This window comes from Pseudophryne corroboree, chromosome 2 (genome assembly GCF_028390025.1).
Source record: "Pseudophryne corroboree isolate aPseCor3 chromosome 2, aPseCor3.hap2, whole genome shotgun sequence".
Lineage (NCBI taxonomy): Eukaryota > Metazoa > Chordata > Amphibia > Anura > Myobatrachidae > Pseudophryne > Pseudophryne corroboree.
In genome coordinates, this window is record NC_086445.1 from 908,766,117 (window position 1) to 908,793,322 (window position 27,206).

Here is a 27,206-nt window from a genome sequence, read left to right on the forward strand (position 1 = left end):
AAAGGGTTATTATTCGACCATGTTTGTGGTACCGAAACCGACCGGTTCGGTCAGACCCATATTAAATTTAAAATCCCTGAACATATACCTGAAAAGGTTCAAGTTCAAGATGGAATCGCTCAGACGGTCATCGCAAGCCTGGAAGGGGGGGATTTTATGGTGTCTCTGGACATAAAGGATGCATACCTTCATGTCCCTATTTATCCACCTCATCAGGCGTACCTCAGATTTGTGGTACAGGATTGTCATTACCAATTCCAGACGTTGCCGTTTGGTCTCTCCACGGCACCGAGAATATTTACCAAGGTAATGTCGGAAATGATGGTGCTCCTGCGAAAGCAAGGGGTCACAATTATCCCATACTTGGACGATCTCCTCATAAAGGCGAGGTCCAGAGAGCAGTTGCTGATCAGCGTAGCACGCTCTCGGGAAGTGTTACAACAGCACGGCTGGATTCTAAATATTCCAAGGTCGCAGTTGATTCCTACGACTCGTCTGCCTTTCCTGGGCATGATTCTGGACACAGACCAGAAGAGGGTCTATCTCCCGATGGAGAAGGCTCAGGAGCTCATGACACTGGTCAGAGACCTATTAAAACCAAAACAGGTGTCGGTGCATCACTGCACGCGAGTCCTGGGAAAGATGGTGGCATCATACAAGGCCATTCCCTTCGGCAGGTTCCATGCGAGGACCTTTCAATGGGATCTGTTGGACAAATGGTCCGGATCACATCTACAGATGCATCGGCTGATCACCCTATCCCCCAGGGCCAGGGTGTCTCTCCTGTGGTGGCTGCAGAGTGCTCACCTTCTAGAGGGCCGCAGATTCGGCATTCAGGACTGGGTCCTGGTGACCACGGATGCAAGCCTCCGAGGGTGGGGGGCAGTCACACAGGGAAGAAATTTCCAAGGTCTGTGGTCAAGTCAGGAGACTTGCCTTCACATCGATATCCTGGAACTAAGGGCCATATACAACGCCCTAAGTCAAGCGGAGACCCTGCTTCGCGACCAATCGGTGCTGATTCAGTCAGACAACATCACCGCAGTGGCTCATGTAAACCGCCAAGGCAGCACAAGGAGCAGGGTGGCGATGGCGGAAGCCACCAGAATTCTTCGCTGGGCGGAGAATCATGTAAGAGCACTGTCAGCAGTGTTCATTCCGGGAGTGGACAACTGGGAAGCAGACTTCCTCAGCAGGCACGACCTCCACCCGGGAGAGTGGGGACTTCATCAAGAAGTCTTCACGCAGATTGCAAGGCGGTGGGAACTGCCACAGGTGGACATGATGGCATCCCGCCTCAACAAAAAGCAACAGAGATATTGCGCCAGGTCAAGATACCCTCAGGCGATAGCTGTAGACGCACTAGTGACACCGTGGGTGTTCCAGTCGGTTTATGTATTTCTTCCTCTACCTCTCATACCAAAGGTGCTGAGAATCATAAGAAAAAGAGGAGTGAGAACAATACTCATTGTTCCGGATTGGCCAAGAAGGACTTGGTATCCGGATCTGCAAGAAATGCTCACAGAGGACCCATGGCCTCTGCCTCTAAGACAGGACTTGTTGCAACAGGGGCCCTGTCTGTTCCAAGACTTACCGCGGCTGCGTTTGACGGCATGGCGGTTGAACGCCGGATCCTAGCAGAAAAAGGCATTCCGGATAAAGGCTAGGAAGGACGTGACGGCTAAACATTATCACCGTATATGGCGAAAATATGTTGCTTGGTGTGAGGCCAGGAATGCCCCTACAGAGGAATTCCAGCTGGGCCATTTCCTTCACTTCCTACAGTCGGGAGTGACGTTGGGCCTGAAATTGGATTCCATTAAGGTCCAGATTTCGGCTCTATCCATTTTCTTTCAAAAAGAACTGGCTTCTCTTCCTGAAGTCCAGACGTTTGTAAAGGGAGTGCTGCATATTCAGCCCCCTTTTGTGCCTCCAGTGGCATCTTGGGATCTTAACGTGGTGTTGAGTTTCCTGAAGTCACACTGGTTTGAGCCACTCAAAACCGTGGAGTTAAAATTCTCACGTGGAAGGTGGTCATGCTATTAGCCTTGGCTTCAGCTAGGCGTGTGTCAGAATTAGCGGCTTTGTCACATAAAAGCCCCTATCTGGTTTTCCATATGGACAGGGCAGAATTGCGGACCCGTCCACAATTTCTGCCAAAAGTGGTGTCATCCTTTCATATGAACCAACCTATTGTGGTGCCTGTGGCTACTCGTGACTTGGAGGATTCAGAGTTACTGGATGTGGTCAGGGCTTTGAAGGTTTATGTAGCCAGAACGGCTAGAGTCAGGAAAACTGAGTCGCTGTTTATCCTGTAGGCATCCAACAAGCTGGGTGCTCCTGCTTCAAAGCAAACTATTGCTCGCTGGATCTGTAACACGATTCAGCAGGCTCATTCTGCGGCTGGATTGCCGCTTCCAAAATCAGTAAAAGCCCACTCCACAAGGAAGGTGGGCTCTTCTTGGGTGGCTGCCCGAGGGGTCTCGGCATTACAGCTTTGCCGAGCAGCTACTTGGTCAGGTTCGAACACTTTTGCAAAGTTCTACAAGTTTGATACCCTGGCTGAGGAGGACCTTGTGTTTGCTCATTCGGTGCTGCAGAGTCATCCGCACTCTCCCGCCCGTTTGGGAGCTTTGGTATAATCCCCATGGTCCTTACGGAGTCCCCAGCATCCACTAGGACGTTAGAGAAAATAAGATTTTACTTACCGGTAAATCTATTTCTCGTAGTCCCGTAGTGGATGCTGGGCGCCCGTCCCAAGTGCGGACTTCTTCTGCAATACTTGTATATAGTTATTGCTTAAATAAAGGGTTATGTTTGATTGTATCAGGGTTGATCTGATGCTCCGTTGTTGTTCATACTGTTAACTGGGTAAGTTTATCACGAGTTATACGGTGTGACTGGTATGAGTCTTGCCCTGGATTCCAAAATCCTTTCCTTGTACTGTCAGCTCTTCCGGGCACAGTTTCTCTAACTGAGGTCTGGAGGAGGGACATAGAGGGAGGAGCCAGAGCACACCAGAATCTAAATTCTTTCTTAAAGTGCCCATGTCTCCTGCGGAGCCCGTCTATCTCCATGGTCCTTACGGAGTCCCTAGCATCCACTACGAACTACGAGAAATAGATTTACCGGTAAGTAAAATCTTATTTTTAAGTTGGTCTTTTGCCATATATTAAATTCAGAATAAAATAAACAAAACTGAATTAACTCATTCTCCGTTGGAGTAAATCTCTGGAGCCACATTTTAAAAAGGGATAACTCCATACAGAAACCGCCTGTTCTCATTGTAACACTTATTTGTCAATTTCTCTTTATAACTGCTACTGTTACTAAAGGATGAAGGTAATATCTGCACAGAAATGGAGGAGGATGTGAAGGTCCTGATGAGAGCAGATCCAGCAGTACAAGAGTCACTGCAGGCTGAGGTGGTTCCCGATCCCATGGAAGGGGAGCAGACTTGGCCCACCGAGGAAGAGCTTAGAGAGGCAGAGGGTGAGTCGAGCTTAGCTGAGGTGCTGTTTTCCATGATATCCTTAGATGGTCAGTGCCAGCTTATGATCCAACATCTCCTTTGACCACTTCACTGGCAGAAATATATGGGATTAGACTGCAGCCAGGAGTGCGTTACGTATCCCATACATCCATGCCACCCCGCTGCTTCCTCTGTATGGAGGAAATCCGTTCTGCACAAGTGCGGAATGGACTTACTGCTGTGGCCTCCTGCGAGTGTTCTTGTGGTCTATGGCCAATGTCATCACTCCCAAAATCGTGCCCCAGAAAGCTATGCAAGTGGCTCTTCAGGGTGCATGCGCCAGAACTAAAAGTGCTAGAAGCACAAAGCACAGTTATGATGAACAGCTGCAGCAGGGGGGACTGATGATCCTTGCCCCCCTCCCCCCCCCAAACCACACTCTGCTATAAGATGTGGGGGGGGTTAATGGATGGGGGCACTTGGAGGGATGAGGAGTGTGGAGGGTGTATGCTGCCCCATAGTATTTTTTGAGCTGGGGATATGGATATATACAAAATATATTGTAACAGGGTCAGGGGAACAGGTACCATCTCCTGGGGTAGATGGTACCATGCAGCAGCCTATAGATCACGCAAGTCTGTTGGTTTGGTGCAACTGGCCACAACCAGTTCTATTGTGCAGCAAAACAAAAATAAATAACCTTGCCGGCTGGCACTGGCTAAACACTTGATAATCCTAAAGGCCCATACACACTTGACGATAAAATGAGCGACGTCGTTCATTTCAGCCCTCATCAACGACGTCGCTCATTATATCGTCAAGTGTGTATGCATCCGACGACCACCAATGCGCGGCCCCGCGGGACGTTAACGACCCTCGCTTATCTGTGGAGCATGTATGCTCAATTTCCACTATGGTCGTTACCGACCAGAGACGTTGTTGAATGTGTATGGTGTGAACGACCAACGACCAAGCCACCAGCCCTGTTCCCAGCTCATTATTTTAATAAACTGTTCAGCTTGGATGCTTCAACGATGAATGGTCGTTGGTAGTGTGTATGCTCATGTCGTTTGCTCAGCTGTTCAAGGTAAGTCGTTAACGACGGTCGTTAACGACGCGTGCATCGTCAAGTGTGTATGGGCCTAACTCATAAAAAAATACAAGGAGAAGTTTACCAGGCACAGCTCACTGGCTTTCAACAAAAGGTTTCTCTCTCACGGAGACGCCATAGTTGGTCCTCTTTCCCCAGGCACTATGAGAGAATTGATCAGGCTGACGGCCTTTTTAACACACCCATGCAGCTGAAAGCCATAATTAGCCTTCTGTGAGGCTAAAAGCCCAAAAGACCCGAACGCGGCCTCAATGGATAGACATCGCCCTTTCTCACATCCAACCCCAGGACCCTTTATCATGTTCTTACCAAAAGCTAAAACCAGCACAATATTCTTGGAGCTTTAAAACACATAGAAGCCTGGGTCAAATATACCTGCCTCCCACCACTATTCCAGTGATAAATCCTATAACCTTCTTATTTAGAAAGGATATAATGATTTTTGCTTTTTTGTAGACTTAAGAAAAAACATGGAAGTGAAAAAAAAAGTTCCAAAAGGTACATCCACCTATCAGGCAGCATGGATCTTGGATGATGACGAAAATGATGGAGAAGAAGGAAGTGATAGTGATGATGATATGGATGACGAACAGGAAGACGCCATGGAAAAGGCAGTTTCTGAGGTGCTCAGATTTGAACATATGTCATCTTGGTGTCCTTTATTATAAATTGTGGTAGATGACCATTTTCAGTAAATAGCAGAGTAGAAGTGCATCAAATAACACGATGCAGCTTTACTTTAATTTATTAATAATTGTACATGGGAAAACTTGTAAATTCTAGAACCTTGATCAGACTTCAGTAGTAACATAGTGACCAATGTACCCAAGGAGTGGTGAGAACAAAGGACATTGGCAGACTCGGTGGCTACAGATTCCTGCATGTGAAACTGCATCTGTTTTACATTTGTCTGTCCACAGTTGTGAAGCAAAAAAATGAAATCCATACAGTGTAAGGGACTGTAAAGCAGACACTTAATTTTCTAATATGTTCTTTCTGTGTCTTACAATAAGGAAGGGGAGAGTAGTGTTGAGGATCCAGGAGAAGAGAGTGAGACTGTCACTATCCCAGACAGCACCCGGGATGACAAGTACGATGAAAACCTGGATGAGATGGAGGAAGAACAGATGCTGGAAAAATACAAACTGCAGCGTCAGGAGGAGATGTTCCCGGATGAGGTGGACACCCCACGAGATCAGCTGGCCAGAATAAGGTAAAAAAGTGTCTATGTTCTGCTTAAAAATCATTCACCTAGATTTAAGTTAATAATTGTTAATGATCTTGCAGGTTCCAGAAGTATCGTGGTTTGAAAAGCTTCCGCACATCACCATGGGATGCAAAGGAAAATCTTCCTAGAGATTATGCCCGCATCTTCCAGTTTCATGACTTCTTCCGGGCTAGGAAACGTGTCTTCAGAGAAGTAGAAGAGAAGGATGAAGGTGCTATGGTAATTGTTATTTTTTATTACACTACAACACTAGTGTTTAGATACTGCTGGAACACTGCTTTTTTATGTATTGTTTGTGAACATTCTCTTCCTTGTCAAGTGTTCTTTAAAGAGGGTGAACTTTCTTCTTGTCTCTGGACAAACCTAACCTTAATGTGTGTAGGATGATGCATTGTTTTTCAAGTCATTTAGTGAGTGTAATACTTATTTGAGCTGACAGGTTTGTTTCTTTAGCATGTCTGCTGGAGTAAAAGTCACACCACCCACAGCTGTTTTGTGTAAGTTATCATTGTGTAGGTTTTTCTTGCTTGTGCAAGTGTGTTCTGTTATAACTTCTTCCTGGTAATCCACCATGTTATTAAGAGCAGAAGAAGACAAACAATTCACAGAGTGAGTAAATAAAATACTGTATTTTAAAGGGAGTAAAGAAGGAAAAAGCGGGGTAGTTTAGAGCTCAAACTAGCAATGGCTAAAGAGAGAATTGCTATACAACATTTACCTCCTTTAGTTGGTAGATGAATCCTACCTGAAGGCAGGGGTAGATCCTTCTCTGTTCTGGTGTAGTCACTACAGGCGCCTGTATCTTGGGATGATGTTACATTCCTACTTTTTCTGTCAGCCACTAGGGGACACTGGCACAACTTCAAGACCGTGGGTGATGATGGTGGCTTACAGGTAGCTGGCACTTTAATCTAAGAAGTGAAACAGGCTCCTCCCCCTCTATCCCCCATCATCCCTGACTGAGCTCCTGCTCAGTTATCTTCTATTATTTTCATTTATTTATTTATTTATTTTTTTCCTCTTGGGACTTAAGGTGGGTACACACTAATAGATATATCTGCAGATCAATTGATCTGCAGATATATCTATGGACAGATCGGGCAGTGTGTTGAGCATACACACTGCCCGATCCGTCGGGGACTGACGTCATGAACTGGGCGGGCGTGTACACACGCCCGCCCAGTTCAGCTGTCAATCACCGCCGGCCGCCGCAGCATGTGTACAGGCGGTCGGCCGACCGCCCCGTACACACACAGCGACGCGCCAATATATCGGTAGATATATTGGCCGGCGGCTGTGCTGCGCGGCCGACGCGATACGTCTGTGAACGACGGAGTTCACAGACATATCGGCCGTACACACTGGCCGACGGTCCCGCGATATATCGTCCGTTCTCTTGAACGGCCGATATATCGACCAGTGTGCACGGGCCTTTAGGTCCTCATTCCGAGTTGATCGCTAGCTGCCGTTGTTCGCTGCGTAGCGATCATTTAAAAAAAAATGCAAAACTATGCATGCGTATGGGCCACAATGCGCACGTGCGGCGTATGGGTACAAAGAGCATCGTTGTTTTGCACTGCTTTTAGCGACGATTCCATTCGCACAGCCGATCGCAAGTAGATTGACAGGAAGTGGGAGTTTATGGATGTCAACTGACCATTTTCTGGGAGTGTTTGGAAAAACGCAGGCGTGTCCAGGGTGGATATCTGACGTCAATTACGGGACCTTCGTTGCAGCAATCATCGCACAGAATAAGTAACTACAGGGCTGGTCTTGTTTTGCACAAAATGTTTTTGTACCGCTCGGCTGCACAGGTGTTCGCACACTTGCAAAGCGAAAATACACCCCCTGTGGGAGGCGACTATGCGTTATCATGGCTGCTAAAAGTAGCTAGTGAGCGATCCACTCGGATTGAGGGCCTTAGCCTCAGGCACCCTTCGCCACTTATCTAGAGAAGTGGGGTCGGGGTCACACTAGCAGCAAGCTGCAGGAGAACAGCGCTTAACACTAGAAGCACTGTTCCTCCCAACACAGCCGCATCCTGAGGCTAAGGTTTGGTGAGTGAGCCTCCTTGTAGGCACAGCGGCTGGCCTCCCTCCCCTACTCTTCCCGGTTACGCTGGCCGCGATAGCGGCGGGACCCATACTGCACAGCGGCAGGCTTCCTGCACTGCCGCGCGGATAGTGCTTGGTGGGGGGGGGAGTAATAGTGCGCGTCTGCTCCCCTCTGTGACAGTCTTCCTGCCGTGCCGCGCTGACAGTACACAGCGCAGCAGTGTGTGGGCACGGACGCCGCATACAGTTTGTCCACCCTCCCCGCTGTGTCGAGTCTGCAGCAGCGTGAGGGGAAATGAGTCCTCTGTGTGTGGAGTGGCCGTCCAGCGCCGGTGACATACGCTGTGTGTAGTGGCCGCATTGCACAGTTAGCAAGCAGCATTATCAGCACACACGAACTGGTGAACTGGTTGTTTGTGTTAGCAATGTTTCTCAGCACACATGAACTTGTTGTTAAATGGGGCACCCACTCAAAAAATTAAAAAAATAAATAGTGAGATGGGTGCCTCTGCATTGAACATGGGGGCGGAGTTGGTGGGTTTTCAGCCTGTCAGTCAAAAAAAAGGAAAAAGGCGCCTTCTCAGCTTGGCAGCTCATAATGCCAACAATTTTCTTTCTCCTCAGGATTCTGCACTAAAGAGTTAGACAAGGTGCACATTGCCACAGACTGCCAGAAACTTAGAAGCCTGCATAAACTACAGGCTGGTGGCTGAGAGGATTTAGAATAGTGGAGTCAGTCAAATACCTCCCTCTATCCTTCTTCTGATTTCTCTCGCTCTCTCGCGCTCGCTCGCTTTCTCTCAGTGCTGGTGTAAAATTGCATGTGTCTCCATAATGGTGGGCAAGGGTCAAGCGAATAAGGCGTCACAAAAATTGTTTCTGTGCGAAGTGTAACCCGTCCCAAGATGCTACTAACCCGCCCCCTGCGCGGTAGCGCTAACTGGAACCATCTCACAGTTACATACTGGGGTGGCTGGCTATAAGCAAGTGTTGAACATTTCCGAGACGACGACGACACCGGATTCACTAGATACTGCGCTATTTGATATAAACAGTGTTCAGTGGTCACTTACCCTTTTCAAAGAAACTAGATGATCAGCTGACGGAGGCATGGAAGAACCCGGACAAGCATTTTCAGATGCCCAAAAGATTCCTCAGTCTTTATCCGTTTCCATTGGCTATGACGGATAAATGGGAGAAGTCACCTTGAGTGGACTCCTCTCTATCCAGGTTGTCCAAGAAGACGGCATTACCTGTCCCGGGTGCAACTTCGTTGAAAGACCCGTCTGACCGGAAGCTGGACACCATGTTGAAGTCTATCTATTCAGCCGCAGGTGTCTCACTTAGACCAACCTTGGTAAGTTCCTGGGTGAACAAGGCAGTGGAGCATTGGGCCACTAAATTGATGAAGGATTTACAAGAGGGTGTTCCATTGGAAGAAGTAGTGATCTTAGCGGAACATATTAAGGAATCGGCTATCTACCTAGGAGAAGCGGCTAGAGATATCGGACAAGTTAATTCGGGGATCTCGGCAGCAACTATTGCAGCCAGAAGAGTTCTTTTGGTTCGGTCATGACAAGTGGACGCTGAGTCGAAAATACTTTACAGGTGACGTTCTTTTTGGAAAAGAACTAGACTCGTTAATTTCTCAGGCTACGGGTGGTTAATCTAGCTTCTTACTAACCCTTCTGCCACCACCTAAGTGCTCTTATACTGGAACTTCTTTTTGGTCCTTTCGTTCCACTCAACCTTTTAGGGGATGCGGTAGAAATACACCCTTGCGAGGTAGAGGTTGCGGCAAGCAACCAGTCGTTGCTCGTCGCTAGGACCCAAAGCCTACAGGAAAGACCGTGGCATGACGGTCTCCCTTCCCACCGGGGCCCAAGTACGGTGGGAGTGCGGCTTAGAAATTTTCAGGATGCCTGGTTCAAGATATCAGACAATGCATGGATTCGCAATATCATTTCCCAAGTGTACAAGTTAGATTTCAACATTTTGCCGCCAAATAAATATTTTACGCCAAGTATTCCACTTCTGGACAAACATTTGGCTCTTCAAGGTGCAATACAGTCTTTGGTGGAATTGGCTGTGTTAATGCCGGTAGCACTGCTTCAACGAAAGAAGGGTTACTATTCCAATCTTTTCATAGGACCAAAACCAGACGGTACTGTACGACCAATTCTGAATCTGAAATCATTAAATCCGTTTCTGTCTTGCTTACCGGTTCAAGATGGAGTCACTCAACTCAGTGATTTCAAGCCTGGAACCCAAGGAATTCATGATATCTCTAGACATCAAGGATGCATATCTCCACATTCCGATCTGGGAACCTCACCAAGCGTTTTTCAGGTTTGCGATTCAACAGGATCATTTTCAGTTCAGAGCCTTACTATTCGGTCTGTCCACAGCACCAAGGTCATCTCGGTGATGATTGCTCACAGATCACTGGGAGTCACAATAATACCATACCTAGACGACCTCCTCCTCAAAGCTCCTTCCGATCTCATTCTCCAGGAACATGCTGTATCCATCCGTGTTCCACTAACACATTGTATGTTAATAATCAATTTTCAGAAATCCAACCTTCAGCCGTCACAGCGTTTCCAGTTTCTCGGTGTGATTCTGGACACGCACGTACAGAAGTTTTTCGCTCTCAAGACAAAGCTCTGAGTATACAGAAACTGTTCCAAACTGTTCTCAAGAAACGACTGGTATCTGTCCATTTTATGCATTCATTTGCTTGGGAAAATGGTAGCAGCTTTCGAAACTCTGGAGTTTGGCAGTTTTTCATTCACGTCCTTTCCAGCTGGATCTGTTACATCAGTGGTCGGGATCGCATCTACACCTTCAAGAGTTAGTTTGGCTAACTCCGGAGACACGACTTTCACTTCTTTGTGCAGCTGGAGCCACCAATCTCACTGCAGGCAAGCGGTTCGGTGTGTGGGACTGGACGCTCCTCACGACTGTTGCCAGCCTCGGGATGGGGCGCGGTTGTGCTGGGCTCCCATTTTTAGGGCCACTGGTCTCCACAAGAATCATTGTTGCCAATAAATGTATTGGAACTGAGAGTGATCTACAATGCGCTGGTACAAGCCACGCACATTCTTCGATCCAAGGCAGTAAAAGTTCAATTGAACAACGCGACTGCTGTAGCGTATGTAAACAAAAAAGGCGGAACTCGCAGTCGCCAAGCAATGCGAGAGGTGTCGCGCATTCTTCATTAGGTAGAACGCAACGCAGTAATTCTCTTGGCGGTATTAATTCCAGGAGTGGACAATTGGGAAGCTGACTACCTCAGCAGTCAGGATCTACTTCCAGGAGAATGGGCACTTCACCCGGAGGTGTTCAACAATCTGATACAACGTTGGGGGTGTCCAGACGTGGAGCTCATGGCATACCGTCTGTCATCAGCTTCCAAGATACATCTCCAGAACCCGGGATCCTCAAGCGGAAGCTGTGGACGCCTTGGCCGTACGACCTCGTTTACGTGTTTCCTTCATTCCCTGTATTGTCTCAAATTCTTAAGAGAATCAAATGTGAGTCAATCACGGTGATTCTGGTGGCACCAGATTGGCCTCTGAGGGCTTGGTATTCAGACATGTGCTTTCTTCTAGCGGACGATCCTTGGCCTCTTTTTCTGCGTCCGGATCTACTCCCAACAAGGGCCCTTCTTGCATCCATATTTACCACAGCTATGTTTAACGGGATGGCTATTGAGGCAGACATCCTGAAAAGAAAAGGAATTCTGGAAGGTGTGATCCCCACAATGTTGCGGGCACGAAAAGCAGTAATGGCAGCCCATTACCATTGCATCTGGCGATCTTATATCTCGTGGTGTGACCGGAAAGGGTTTCAACCAGATTCTTTTTGTCTCTTACTATTCTTGCTCTTCAGGCAGGTTTAGATTCCGGACTTCGTCTAGGATCCCTGAAAGTTCAGGTATCTGCCTTATCGATTTTCTTTCAGAAACGCCTGGCGCTCCTACCGGATGTACAAACTTTCCTACAAGGGGTCCTTCGGGTACAGCCTCCATTTGTTCGTCCTACAGCTCCTTGGGATTTAAATCTGGTGCGGAATTATCTACAGTCACCCTGTTTTGAACCCTTGGAAGAAGCATATCTTAACTATTTTACTTGGAAGACTGTTTTTCTACTAGCCATAGCTTCAGCAAGCAAAGGAGGGTATCTGAATTAAGTGTCTTGTCTTGTAAGCCTTCCTACCTGATTTTTCATACTGATAGGGCTGAGTTGAAAACACATGCTTCCTTTTTTCCAAAGGTCGTGTCGGCTTTTCATATCAATCAGCACCGTTACGAAAGACTGATGCTTTATGATCTCCCACGTCAAGGGTGGCCTGCTACTAAGCAGACCTTGGCACTCTGGATTCGGTTGACTATTCGTCAAGCCTATTTACACCAATCTAGGTGTCCTCCATTATCCATTGCGGCCCACTCTACATGCTCAGTTGGGTCTTTCTGGGCCACTAGTAGGGGGTTTTACCTTGTCTCGGCTCTGTAGAGCAGCCATTTGGTCCAGTATTCATACGTTTGCCAAGTTCTACAAGTTTGATACTTTTGTGGCTTCATCTTCACGGTTTAACCGTCTTGTTTTGCAAGTTCCTCGGCGATCTCCCGCCCAGGGGGGAAACTTTGGGACGTCCTTACGGTCTTGAAGTTGTGCTAGTGTCCCCTAGTGGCTGACAGAAAAAGGAGGATTTTAGTACTTACCGATAAATCACTTTTTCGGTAGCCATAGGGGACCCTGGACACCCGCCCATTGCTGTACTCTTGCCTTCATCATTGTTGTGGTTAATTGTTGTGTGTTCTCTTCCCTCGTATAGTTCTGTTCTCTTGTTCCCGTCTCTTCTCTGCTAATTCATAACTGAGGGATGATGGGGGATAGAGGGGGAGGAGTCTGTTTCACTTCTTAGATTATTTAAAGTGCCAGCTCCCTGGAAGCCACCATCACCCACGGCCTTGAAGTTGAGCCAGTGTGTCCCCTATGGCTTCCAAAAAGGGGATTTATCGGTAAGTACCAAAATCCTCCTTTATCACACCAAGAGTATATGGTATAGTCTATGCAGGAATCAATCTTGACAATTTTTTTATATTTTGTAAGCTAATTGAGCAAATCTGTCTTTGTTTACTCCAACAGCACTTGTTAGCTTGATTTTAGTAAATCACCAAATGGCTTATGAAGACAGTGTTGTCATTTTGACTTATTTGTTTAAGCCAATAATAACTGCAATATTGTTTTAATAGCTCATAAATGAAATCCATAAAATACATGATGTGCTAATACTTGTTTTTTTGCTTAAGTGTAGACTATATAATATGATTTAACTGTGCTCAGCCATGAGAAAATGGTAAACCTATTTGTTTATTTAGTAATGAAGTGGGTGTTCTAGTATATTGATGGGTGTCCTAGGCTTAGTGGTTTCAGAGTTTGTGTTAAACGCATTTTATTTCCACACACAGTATGGTAAGTTTAAAAGATACTGCAAAACAATCTGAGCTATTGATAACTTGTTTGTTCCCTTTTTATTTATTTTTTGTTAGGTTGGCTGGTATGTTACGGTACATATCAGTGGGGTACCTGTCTCTGTACTCGAACATTTCAGGCAGGGGGCGCCTCTTGTCCTGTATTCTCTCCTCCCTCATGAACAGAAGGTTAGTGCTTCGGTCTACCATACCCCATTTCAGAATTTAGCATTTTTCTCTATAAACTGGAGTCTAAGTCCAGAGCTGGATTTAGGCTAGGCAACCTAGGCGCCTGCCTAGGTCCCATAGGGCCAGTGGCCAGGACCCCCAGAAATCCAGCCCCGATCAGTGATTTGCTGCTGTAGACAGGAAAACATATTTTCCTGAACTACAGCCTGCTTGCCACAATGTCGTATGAGGCCCCGCCCACAGGAAGCAGTACAACTGCTTGTTCATTCAAGCCTCCGCTCTGCTCTGCCCCTTCTCTGGATGATCCTGTCCCCTCTCTGCTGTCCTTCACCTCGTCTTCGCTGCTCCATCCCAAACTTCCCCTTCCACCTCTGCTCCCATACGTAAATTGGCGGCCAGTGCTCCTCTCAAAGGCTGTGCAGTCTCACTCATTGAGGAGATGTGACAACCTTAATCAAACAGTGTGAGGCTGTGCCTGCAGGGCAACACCCAATAGACCCCACTGACACAGAATGGGGGCAAGCTGTTGGAACAACAGTTGTGTACCCTTACCATATTCAGTAAGGTCGGGAGACCTTGCCTCAGACAGCTGCTTTGTCCCTCCCCTTTCTGGGATCCTAAGGCTGTTGACTGGGGGGATCAGGGGACCCCATGATGGGTGGTCTTCAGTATGCCGACTGTCGGGATCCCGGCGCACAGTATACCAGCGCCGGAATCCCAACAGCCGGCATACCGACACTTTTTCTCTCTCGTGGGGGTCCACGACCCCCCTGGAGGGAGAATAAAATAGCGTGGCGCGCATAGCGAACCCGCAAGGGGCTCATTTGCGCTCGCCACGCTGTCGGTATGCTGGCGGTCGGGCTCCCGGCGCCGGTATGCTGGTCGCCGGCATACCATACTACACCTCCCATGACTACAGGATGCAGGGAATGATAGTGTCTGGTCTAATAGTGGCAGGAGAGGATCATGGGGTCCCCGGGTAGTCAGTCGCAACCAGGGCCGCACACTGCTTGTGCAGAAGATTGAACATTAGATGCCGAAGCATGCTTGGTAAACAGGAGTAGGCACATTAGCGGTAAGTGGTACCCGAAAGTTCCAGGACCACTTGCCGCTGGGCCATGGGCACATAAAATCCCTGACAACAAGCGGTACAAGGAAGTGTGGCAGCTGCAGCCTCCCAGCCTGGTAGGTATGCGGCTGCCATGTGTAAGGGGCATTACTGTGAGGCAGAATGTTATAAGGGGCATTACGGTGTGGTAATAATGTGTAAGGGTATTACTACAAGCTGGGCAAAATGAGAAATAATGTAAGGGGCATCAATCAGAATAAAAATATAGTGCTATGGATTGATGGAGGGAGACCCCAAACGGTAACTTGCATATAGCCCCATGAGGTCTAAATCCAGCTCTATGTCCATGTAATGACCTTCTTCATATGGTGGCAGATGTCTGTGGTGAACATGCTTGTGAGAAGACATGCTAGCAACAGTGAGCCAGTGCAAGCTAAGGAAGAGCTGATATTTCATTGTGGCTTCCGACGGTTCCGGGCATCACCCCTGTACTCTCAGCACACGTCCGGTATGAAACCTTACGCTATCTGTGTCAGGTTCCTCATCTTATTGCCATGTATCCTGGAACCCTTATTGATTACAGTGTTCGTGAAGTAACAAGGAAACAATAATTTTATGCCGTTATATCTTGTGCGATTGTTGCTTTCAGTTACATTTTATTTCTAATTCATCGTCATCTTTCATGTAATTGTATGCGCAAGACAATGATGTTACTAGTTTGGTGACTTCTCTGATTTATTCCCTCCAGCGGATAAACACAAATCGGAGCGTTTCCTGCACCCCAATACAGCTGTGGTTGTCACTGTGTATGCCCCCATCACCTTCCCATCTGCATCAGTGCTAATGTTCAAGCAGCGCAGCAATGGTAAGTATTGCACTGTTTATAGCAGTTCCTCTCTTCATGCCTTCATTGCATGTTTTCCAGATCTCCTGACTGGACTGCATTTGAAATAATAAGCACATGAATCAGACTCTGTAATAATCCTATGAAAAACATGCAAGGTTGGGACTGCTGATAGGCCCTTTTTCGTAGAATAGTATGTAAAGAACGTGCTGTAATCCATAGCATCCAGTCTGGTAGTACTTCTTGATAGTCTACCAATCCTCCACACCTTAATGCTAGTCTGGTTGCTATGGGATACAGCATACCATTGCTCTTTTCACGCTTTTGCACAAACCACACAGAGCTGTTCAAATCTTGCTTTTTATTTCTCTAGGGATACATGATCTTGTTGCCACTGGCTCTTTGCTAAATGTGGATCCGGACCGGATAATAATCAAGAGGATTGTGCTGAGTGGTCACCCATTTAAGATTCTTAAGAAAACAGCTGTGGTCCGCTACATGTTCTTCAACAGAGGTGAGCTGATAGTTTATTATTGGAGTAATGCCTTATTCTTTCTCTGCACTTTCTGCTGCCAGGGCAACATTTGGTGTACTTCTATAAATTTAAACGGGTGTGAATCAATAGGTTGACCCCATGTAGTCAACTTGTAGCAGGTCGACATGAAAAAGGTAGACACCTCAAAAGGGCGACATTGGAATGGTTGACACAAGGTGTTTTTTATGTGCGTGTGTCATTTTGTATGTTTAACCACATGTAAAGGTGGGTACACACTGGAAGATATATCTGCCGATCAATTGATCGGCAGATATATCTATGGACGGATCGGACAGTGTGTTGTGCATACACACTGCCCGATCCGTCGGGGACTGACGCCATGAACTGGGCAGGCAGGTACACACGCCCGCCCAGTTCAGATGTCAATCACCGCCGGCCACCGCAGCATGTGTACGGGCGGTCGACCGACCACCCGTACACACACAGCGACGCGCCAATATATCGGTAGATATATTGGCCGTCGTCTGTGCTGCGGGGCCAACGCGATACGTCTGTGAACGACTGAGTTCATAGACGTATCGGCCGTACACACTGGCCGACGGACGCGCGATATATCGGCCGTTCAAGAGAATGGCCGATATATCGGCCAGTGTGTACCCACCTTAAGCCGATTCAGTGGAAACATTAACCCTCACAGGCTCTCTTCAATCATCGTGCTTCGGGCAGGTTACTATTCCATCTCGTACTACTCGTGGATGGTAAATTGATGGGGGGGGGGGGGAAACTTGTTGACTTTTTAATGTCGACCTTTTAATCCTGTTGACTTTTGACCATGTCAACCTTTTTGTACCTGTCCATCATGGAATGCAGTCAAAATCCCGGCGCACAGGAACTCTGCTTTTAGGAGACCGACGCCGGAATCTTGACAGCCGGCATTTTACAGACACCCGTCCCTAATTCCCACTGGCGTGTACCAACCAACAGAGTGGGAATAGAACCCGTAGCGAGCAAAGCTCGCCACCTGGCCCGAATCGTAGCGCAGCGGGGCCCCCCGAGGTATACTACTAGCCGGCATCCTGTCTACCGGTATATCATACCTGATCCTCCACCATATGGTGTTGACTGTCGACTTAATCATCCAGAAACAAATTTAAAAAACTACTCGAAATATAACCTTGGCTTATGTCCGCTGCAGTCCAGCGTTGCAATCTTCACTGCAGCGGGAGTCCGAGCAGGTGCAACGCCTAGAATGATGTTTAATTTATTGTCTTCACTGGTTTTGTGAGCTTTGGCAAGGTCATCAAAGGGGTTACCATCGATGATTCAAACAAAGCACCTATGGCATCAATCAGTGGATTCAGCTACCCATGGGCATTCCTGCTGTTGGCTTCCGGCCTGGCCAGTCAGAGAACGGGTGGAGACATTCCCCAACCATGACAAAACCATCGGTGGCAGACCATTGATGGGTGCAAAATGTCAGTAAGGAAACTCCCCACCTGTGATTCTTTTATGAACTTTTTGAAGCTGTGTTTTTTTGAGAGCAGTACCCGTCCTGATGTCACCATTGGTGGGAGAGAGAATTATGGAAGTGTGCAGTTATTACTGTATAACACAGGGATTTTGTTTTCCATTTGCTGTTTTTGGAAGGTTAATTGTTTTTAAGCATGAGATATGGTATCCTGTACCCTTCTCAGAAGTGGCTGGGCATGTTGTGACTAGGAATTGTATCTGAATTAGCCACAGGTTGGTTAAGGGTGTTGTAACACAATGTGTATTGTCTTTGCAGAGGATGTGTTGTGGTTTAAACCAGTGGAGTTGCGTACAAAGTGGGGCCGTAGGGGACACATCAAGGAACCCCTAGGTAAGTTCTCTATCTTTGGTGTTATGTCTGACATATATGGGTAGCTTTATAGAAGTAGGGTGTGATCTGCAATTTTCTCCCAATGTCTGAAGGTGATCCTCCCACTATAGTGCACATTCTTTGTATAAAGTAGTGACATGCTTATAGCACAGTGCAACCTATGTTTCTCTCTCCATCCAGGAACACACGGACACATGAAGTGCTATTTTGATGGACAGCTGAAGTCACAAGACACTGTATTAATGAACCTGTATAAGCGTGTTTACCCTAAGTGGAACTATGACCCACACGTGCCTGCCCCAGTCACCTGGGTGAAGAATGAGCGGGAGATTAATCTTGCAGAAGTGGAGATGGATTAAATCATTTACTCTTGTTTACTGCAGTCTTTATATATACACACTCTCTCCGCTTCACTGACCATCTGGGATTTGTATTTATTTTGTGTTCGGACATTTTAAAGATGTGTGAATTATATAAAAATAACAAAATTAAGGAAACAAATTTCATTGTCCTCCTTTTGTAAAATCTTTTTTGCCAGTTTTGAAGGAATTTTTGCCAATGCCTCTTTGCCTTTTTTTTTTTTTTTGTGAAAAGGCATTGGCGAAAAATGCCTCAAAATCGTCAAACAGCCAACGTTTTTGCCGGCACAGGTGAGAAAACATGTGGATTCATCGATCCACATGTTTTTTTTTTTACTCCTGCTGACTTTTTCGCCTAGGCAAAAAAAATGGCCCTGCTATTGAATAGGGCGAATCCCCATTTGCCCTAACAAAAAAAAAAAAGAAAAAAAAGTGTAAAGTGCCTTTTTTTTCACCTAGGCAAAAAAACTCCCCTAAGCCTTCAAGTAAAATGTGGGTATGTCAGGAGACAGTATACAGTATGTAATAAAAAAGGGCAATGTTGTATGTAACTCAAATTAGAAAGTTAAGATTAGCCGTTTTAGGGGGATATCCTATTAGCAGTGGTCATTTTCTAGAATGCTGTATGTTTTAAGGGTACAAAGCATCAACAATCAGTCTGCACAATTCTGCGATGATTTGTGTTAAGAAAAACTGGCAAAATCAAAATTTCATGCTGGAAATCCTTGATTCGCCAATTCCGATCCAAAAATGATTGTAATCCGCAGATGGGCATTTGTAACATATTGTATTTTGCAGATCGTCTGAGATAGCCAATCCAAATCGGGAATTTGTGCGATTAATGTATGGTCCCCTTTTACTTAGTGTTTACATAGATCTCATTAAGCTGTAATACAACTTTCTAAGATTACAAAATTGATAACAGGAAACTGAAGTCAAAATTACTTTGCCCTAGGAAATTCTATTGTTACTAAAATACTCTCTTCCTAGCTTTCGCCTGTTCTTTATTCCTCGGACATCACAGCCTGGTGAATTTTCGATAGTGAGAGGAATGGAACCTTTTTCCAGAAGGCAGCTGCGATTGACACTTTGGTTAAGTGTCAATTTGTAAAAATAAAACCTAGTTATAGTAAAATATTACTTTTAAAATCCATAAGGCTGGTTACCCACTGTACAAGTAGCAGCTATTACCTTTATTTCTTCTTCCGTCACTACAAACACATCATCCACCAGGTCCCTTATAATTGGCCAAGTATAATGCCCAATGTTTGTCTTTACACCGTCTGCTATAGTGATTGGAGGCCGGGGATTAGCAGTCAGGATTACGTTCATCTTTGAGCGATAGCAGTCATCTGCGTTAGACGGTTCAGCTGCATAGATTCTCACATCTGGTGTAATTGCCTGTGGGACAAAAGACCATGGGATATTAATAGGCAAGTAAACTTGACTCGATATGTCCTCACACATCTTTGCTGCAGTCACGCTAATTGGCCCCTCTTGGCACGCCATGCCGTGTGAGAATCTTCTAGTGCTGTGCATCCTTTTCTCTGGCTGGGTCCACAGGATTATCCACAGGATAACATTGGGATATGGTTGAGCGACAGCGGAAATGGCACCAACACGGTCACGAGCTTTCTGGCCTCCCAGGATGCATCGGGGCTTCCCCATTTAATCCTGCCCACTGACTCAGTCAGAGCAGTTTTTTGCTTGGTGCGGCAGGAAGCCGCATGGTCACAGGGCTGCTGTAGATAAAGCTGCCTGAAGCTTTTATTATTTTATTTTCTCTTACGTCCTAGAGGATGCTGGGGACTCCGTAAGGACCATGGGGCATAGACGGGCTCCGCAGGAGACATGGGCACTATAAAGAACTTTCAGTATGGGTGTGCACTTGCTCCTCCCTCTATGCCCCTCCTCCAGACTTCAGTTAGATTTTGTGCCCAGAGGAGATAGGGTGCATTACAGAGGAGCTCTACAGAGTTTCTCTAAATAAAGAATTTTGTTAGGTTTTTTATTTTCAGGGAGCACTGCTGGCAACAGGCTCCCTGCATCGTGGGACTGAGGAGAGAGAAGCAGACCTACTTTAATGATGGGTCTGCTTCTTAGGCTACTGGACACCATTAGCTCCAGAGGGAGTCGGAACGCTGGTCTCACCCCGCCGTTCGTCCCGGAGCCGCGCCGCCGTCCTCCTCACAGAGCCAGAAGATCGGGTGAGTATGAGAAGAAAAGAAGACTTCAGGGCGGCGGAAGATTTCAGATCTTCATTTACCGCTGCGCGCCATTGCTCCCACACACTACACACACACAGTACAGGCACGGATGGGTGCAGGGGGGGCGCCCTGGGCAGCAATAAACCTCCGGACTGGCATTTCAGGACACATTAGGCTGCTGGGCAGTAAATGTAGAGATCCCCCGCCATTTGTTTGAAAATTACAGCGGGACCGAAGCCCGCCGCTGGAGGGGGCGGAGCTTGATCCCTCAGCACTAACGGCACCATTTTTCTCCACAGAACGCTGCAGAGAAGCTGGCTCTCCGGACTCTCCCCTGCTGAACTCGGTGACAGAGGGCTGGAAAAGAGGGGGGGGGGGGGGCATTTTCAGGGCGCAGTGAGTGTATTACACATTGATTTGTGATAAAAGCGCTATGTGGGTTATTTTCCAGTATCTGTAGGCGCTGGGTGTGTGCTGGCATACTCTCTCTCTGTCTCTCCAAAGGGCCTGGTTGGGGAATTGTCCCCTTATAGATATATCCCTGTGTGTGTGGGGGTGTTGGTACGTGCATGTCTGAGGCGGAAGGCTCGTCCAAGGAGGAGGTGGAGCGAATGGATGGACATGTGGCATATGTTAAATGCAAGTGTGGCTTCATTACATAAGAGACCGGACCTGGCAGAGTCCAGGGAAAAAGCTGGGGGTCAATCCACGGATTTAGCTGGGCCACAGGCCCCGTCGGGGTCTCAAAAACGTCCCCTATCCCAAATAGCAGACACTGATACCGACACGGATTCTGATTCCAGTGTCGATTATGATGATGCAAGATTGCACCCAAGGGTGGCAAAGGGTATTCAGTGTATGATTATTGCAGTAAAAGAGGTTTTGCATATCACGGATGACCTCTCTGTCCCTGACACGAGTGTGCGCATGTATAAGGAGAAGAAACCTGAGGTAACTTTTCCCCCTTCTCATGAGCTGAACGAGTTGTTTGAAAAAGCTTGGGAAACTCCAGACAAAAAACTGCAGATTCCCAAAAGGATTCTTATGGCATATCCTTTCCCTGCTCAGGACAGGGTGCGTTGGGAATCCTCTCCCAGGGTGGACAAGGCTTTAACGCGCCTGTCCAAGAAGGTGGCGCTACCGTCTCCGGACACGGCAGCCCTCAAGGATCCTGCTGATCGCAGACAGGAGACTACTTTAAAGTCTACTTATGCGCATACAGGTGTTTTGCTCAGACCAGCGATAGCATCGGCATGGGTATGTAACGCAGTTGCAGCATGGACAGATAACTTGTCAGAGGGCCTTGATACCCTAGACAGGGATACCATTTTATTAACATTAGCCCACATTAAAGACGCAGTCTTATTTATGAGGGACGCTCAAAGAGACGTTGGGCTGCTGGGTTCCAGAGCCAATGCGATGACTATTTCTTTTTCATCCACTAGGGGTCACTGGAGTACTCTTGGGATATGGACGGGGCGTAGCTGGAAATGGCACATTTAAATATTTAAATTAGTAACTGGTCACCCCCTCCATACTCCCATAAACCCTCCAGTATTTTTCTGTGCCTCTAGTCGGAAGGTACATTGGACAGGATTGTCCTTCGATTCTTCAAGCAAGTTTATTTTTAGTTTTTTCTACCCACTCCCTTCCCAACTTATCAGAGAAGTGGGGTCCGGGATAGTGGGTGCTGCAGAACAGCAGCAGATGGTCTGCCGGTGCCCATGAAAAGGGCCCCGCCATTGACCACAATCAGCAGAGCTGATTGCAGCCTCAGGCTGCACAAAGAAGCTGGACCGTGCTTAGTTCAGAAGCCCGTGATAGCCTCCCCTGGTACAGGTAATGAGCGGTTAGGCAGCTAACACTGCCGCTGCTCACTTGTGTTAGATGCAGGGGGTGAGGGGTGCTATGTGGGGACATTATGTCTTATTTTTTTTATACACACTATATACCGTGCACCCTCCTGCCCAGCCGCGGACTGCACAGCAGCCGCCGCTGGGCGCCAAGCCACCATTCACTGGCTGTATTCCACTGCCCAGCCGCGGACTGCACAGCAGCCGCCACTGGGCGCTAAGCCGCCGCCGCTTCCCGGCTGCCCGCTCCCATACCCGCGCTCCCCAGTCCCTGGACGCCGCTTCCCCCCCCTCCCTCCCGCGGTTAGCTTCTGCTAGCCGCTACCCGCCAGAGCTCCGGAGCCGCGAACGGCGGCTCTGTATGCAGAGGGGGGAGAGGTAAAAGGCTGACCGCAGACAGCTCTCACTGCTGCCGCGGTCCGTCTCTGAGAAGGGAGATCGCGGGGAGAGGGGGGGGGGGGTGAGTAATGCCCGCAGGGAGGCCCCATAACTAAGCTGCGTTTAAGGCAGCAGACAGCTCAGGCTATTAAGCCTGTGCGGAGGTCAGTGATTTTCAGGACTGCTGGGCACTGTAAGGCTATGTTACCTGTAAAGATGTGTATATATAGGGGTATATATGTATATCTATATGGATATGTGTGTATATTTATGGATATATATTTCCAAAAGTATGTTTGTGTGTGTGTGTGTATATATATATATATATATATATATATATATATATATATATATAGGTCTTTGTATATGGCTACATCATGAGTATGTATCAATACACTTATCTTGCAATGGCAAGCACATGGCGGACACCATTTTAACGTTACTTCCTGGCTGCACTACAACACTCGGACTCTGGAGGAGCCGGGTGTTGTTAGGAATTTTTATTTTATTGGTTTTGTACACCTAGTTTCACTATTGTAGGTTAAACACGTGCACTGTAATGCGGATTCATACACACCTGCCTTACGTGATACTAAGCACGGTACTGGTCTGTCCTTCTGGGCTTACTGGTCAGTGTACATAATGAGTGCGTCTAATGTAAAGTTAAACAAGCAGCTTCGCTGCAATGTCTGTCAGACAGTATGTCGAACAAATACGACTGCACATACCACGCGTATACTGCCTGGGGAGACTTTGTTATTATTTTGTCTTATAAATTGACAGTTTCAGCTAGGTTGATTTCTGTCGATTCAATGCCAGCCCTCATATCACAGCCGGCCATTGATAATTAACAGGCAGTACGTCAGGTTCTCAACGAAAACTGGAGACCGTTTTTCCCAATAATGCGGTATGGTGGCTAAACAGGGAACGCTGGTGTGTTTTCCATATTCAGCATATCTTACTAAGCAGCTCAGACGAATACGGACTCAAGCCGATCCTCTTTGGGGGATACTAGCGCGTCTTTGCCCTGGGTACAGCAGTAGGGGTGGTGCTTAGCCCTGCTTTGGTGCGGGTTTTGGGGTTAACAAGACGGAATTGGCATGGCAATTCAGTTCACGTTTGCCCTCCAAGTAGAACACCTTATACTTCTCGCTGATCACACTTGTGAATCTGCTCAATATCTCAGTACAGCTTCTGTGGACGTCGGCCAGTTTAGTTTCCTTTCAGCTTCACTAGTTGCGGCACGACGTGCACTTTCGCTATGTTCTTAACAGAACGAAGTCTGAAGCATTACATTACACTGGCTACAGGTTTTGTCCTGTCTTGGACAAACGCACTTCGTACGAAAGACACAAATCTAATTTCCTGTCATTCTCTACACAAATTCCTGATTAGAATACTCAGGATATAGTCTTTACACCTCAATCCTTTTCAGGCCGTGCTACAAAAATATCCACATACAGGATATGTGGTAGAAGACGTGGTTTCAACAAACCACTAATTGTCGTCAACACGTATACGGTTAGGGTACTGCCGCCTACTTCAAGGCATCGTTAACCAGGTTTTCAGTGGCTTTTACAGGACGCTAAGCCACTGACAGGCAAGTGCCATAATGTGTTTCCAGACCATCACCGATCGTCAGTTGTGGGCGTCCACAGTTGGGTGAATCTGCAATTTTGGATTCTCAGCTTTCATAATACAGGTCGATTTGTCTTCTACCATTGCAATTTGCAATTCAGGTCTGCCTGGGTCAGAAGACAAGACGGCGGATCTGCAGACAGCGATACAAACGCAGGATGTTCTTCAGTTTGATACTGACCCTAAAAAAGGTCTATCAGTACGTAGTTTACTACATATTCAAAAGAACTACCTACAGGTGGTAGTTCTGGCTTTCCACAAACAACAGTACTTAGACGCATCAAGTCTACTTATGTTTTGCAGTAGACACCATTTTCACTTTCAGGCGCTACCGTTTGGCTTCGTATCGGCGCCTCGGGTGGTCACAAGTACTGGCTGTCATGATAGCTCATCTCAGATTCCTTAGACTGATAACAGTTCCGTGCTTTGCAAATCTGCTCAACAAAGCTCCGTCTCCACGCTTATTCCTGCAACGTGTCTTACTAACGTACAATGGCGTCGCTCAGCACGGTTGGATTGTCAACCTAAAGTAATCAAGCCTCATTCCGTAACAAAGGATTCATGCATAGGAATGATTCCGTGGATCAACGGATTTACCTGTTTGAGCATAACACACAAAGGGTTCGTCTTTGCGTACAGTTAGTACACATTCCACGACCAGTCTCCATCCATTTGGGCATTCGACTGTTAGGAAGGAGGGTGGCGTCTTTCGACGGACTCCAGTTCGCAAGAGTTCGCTCAGGTCATTGTCACCTGGATGTTATTGCACGCATCTACAGATTCATCAGATAGTGCGGTTGTCTTCAAGGGCCGGAGTATCACTACTCTAGTGGCTCCAAATACATAATCACCGCAGGGAAAATGTTCGGCATCTGGAATTGGCTAATTCTCAGAGGGTCGCGAGTCTCAGAGGTTGGGAAGCTGTGGTCCCAAATTATCAACTTCAGAAGATTGCTGTCAATAAAATTTCCTGGAACTCGGGCAATTTACAACGCGCTGCGGCAGGCGGTGCACATGCTCCAGCCTCAGCCTGTCCACGTGCAGTCAGACAACGCAACGGCGATCGAGGAGGACTTCGAAGTCGCATGGCAATGTGACAAGTGCTCAAATCCTCAATTGGGCCGAGCATCACCAAGTGATATTGTCGGCAAGGTTCATTCTGGGAGTGGACAACTGGGAGGCAGATTATCCCAGCAGTCAGGATTTTCATCCAGGAAACTGGGCATTCAATTCGGAAGCGTCCCTGATGTTGGCAAGCGGTGCAGTTACCCACAGGGGGATCTAATGGCATCTTGCCAAAAATCATCAACCATCTCAGACTGTGTCCAAAACTAGAGCTCCAAAGGCAGGGGCAGTGGATGCTCTCATGATCGTGTGGCTGTACAGCTTGGTGCAGCCGTTTCCACCGTTTACGCTGCTTTCTCGCTTGCTAAAACAAACCAAACGAGAGTCCACGACGGTCGTACTAATGGCGCCTCATTGTCTTCGGAGGGCATGGTTCTCGGATCCCTGCTACCTATTCGCAGCCGATTATTAACCGCTCCTGCCACGTCCACACCTGTTACGACAGGTTCCGTGCCTTTATCCCGATTTCACGAGGTGGCGCTTCACGGGGTGGCTGTTGACACCGCCCTCTTAAGAAGGGAGGGCATGCCACAATCTGTTCTACCAACCATGTTAAGTGCTAGGAAGCCAGTTACGCCAGCTCATTATCACAGAATTTGGCGTGCCTATATAGGTTGGTGGGAAGCTCGGAAGTTCCGACATTATCTTTATCATTATTTTTATTATTATTATTATTATCATTTATTTATATGGCGCCACAAGGGTTCCGCAGCGCCCAATTACAGAGTACATATGCACATAATCAAAACAGTGACTTACAGTTGAAATCAATTTTGGACAAGTACAGGGTAACTATGCATAACACCAGTAAATGACAGAGATAAGTTCCAGGTGGCCCAAAAACTGTGATTTGGGCAGTTGAGAATTATTAAAGAAGAAAAGGGTGAGCACGTGAGGGAAGAGGGCCCTACTCGTGAGAGCTTACATTCTAGGGGTAGGGGTAGACAGACAGGGGTGACACAGATGGGGTACATAGAGAGCATGGAACAGGGGGTTAGGATGAGATTTGGCTGGGTTTGGTAAAGAAATGGGTCTTGAGAGACCGTTTGAAGTTTTGTAGAGAGGTGGAGAGTCTGAGGGGGAGAGGTAAAGAATTCCAAAGGAAGGGAGCAGCACGTGAAAAATCTTGGAGATAGGAGTGGGAGGAAGTAATCAGGAGACAGGAGAGGCGGCGTGCATTAGCAGAGCGAAGAGGACGGGTGGGAGAGTAAAGGGAGATAAGGTCAGAGATGTAAATGGGAGAGGATTGGGTGAGAGCTTTGTAAGTGAGAGTGAGAAGTTTGAATTGGATTCTGAAGGGGAAGGGAAGCCAGTGAAGGGCTAGTAGGAGAGGGGAGGTGGATGTAGTGCGTTTGGTGAGGAAGATGAGCCGAGCAGCAGCATTGAGGATAGACTGGAGTGGAGAGAGGTAATTGTCAGGGAGGCCAGTTAGGAGGAGATTACAGTAGTCCAGTCTGGAAATAATCAGTGAGTGAATAATGATCTTAGTGGCATCCTGGGTGAGAAAAGGTCTGATCCTGGAAATGTTTTTGAGATGAAAATGACAGGTTTGTGAGAGGTGCTGAATGTGTGGTTTGAAGGAGAGGGAGGAGTCAAGGATTACACCAAGACAGCGTACTTGGGGGCTAGAGGAGATAGTCGTGCCATCAATGGATAATGAGATTGTGGGAGGTGAGGTTGTGCGGGAGGGTGGGAAGATGATCAGCTCAGTCTTAGACATGTTGAGTTTAAGAAAGCGTTGGGACATCCAGGAAGAGATAGCAGAAAGACAGTTAGAGGCACGAGTGAGGAGAGCCGTGGAGAGATCAGGGGAGGAGAGGTAGATTTGAGTGTCATCAGCATA

General features: G+C 47.2%; 2 protein-coding genes across 2 annotated transcripts in view; one reads left to right on the forward strand and one right to left on the reverse strand.

The window, feature by feature from the left end:
* TSR1 (TSR1 ribosome maturation factor) overlaps positions 1–18,304 on the forward strand; it is a 34,481-nt gene extending 16,177 nt beyond the window's left edge. Inside the window, exons 6-15 of the mRNA XM_063956095.1 lie at positions 3,336–3,492; positions 5,040–5,206; positions 5,597–5,796; positions 5,871–6,030; positions 13,423–13,533; positions 14,978–15,110; positions 15,351–15,467; positions 15,820–15,960; positions 17,729–17,803; positions 17,984–18,304. Of these exons, the coding sequence (XP_063812165.1) occupies positions 3,336–3,492; positions 5,040–5,206; positions 5,597–5,796; positions 5,871–6,030; positions 13,423–13,533; positions 14,978–15,110; positions 15,351–15,467; positions 15,820–15,960; positions 17,729–17,803; positions 17,984–18,162 (1,440 nt within the window). The 3' untranslated portion in view covers positions 18,163–18,304. The remainder of the gene's footprint in view (positions 1–3,335; positions 3,493–5,039; positions 5,207–5,596; positions 5,797–5,870; positions 6,031–13,422; positions 13,534–14,977; positions 15,111–15,350; positions 15,468–15,819; positions 15,961–17,728; positions 17,804–17,983) is intronic.
* Positions 18,305–18,612: 308 nt separating this feature from the next.
* Positions 18,613–27,206, reverse strand: part of LOC135050013 (TLC domain-containing protein 2-like) — a 266,506-nt gene continuing 257,912 nt past the window's right edge. The window contains exon 4 of the mRNA XM_063956097.1: positions 18,613–19,563. Coding sequence (XP_063812167.1) covers positions 19,306–19,563 — 258 coding nt within the window. The 3' untranslated portion in view covers positions 18,613–19,305. The remainder of the gene's footprint in view (positions 19,564–27,206) is intronic.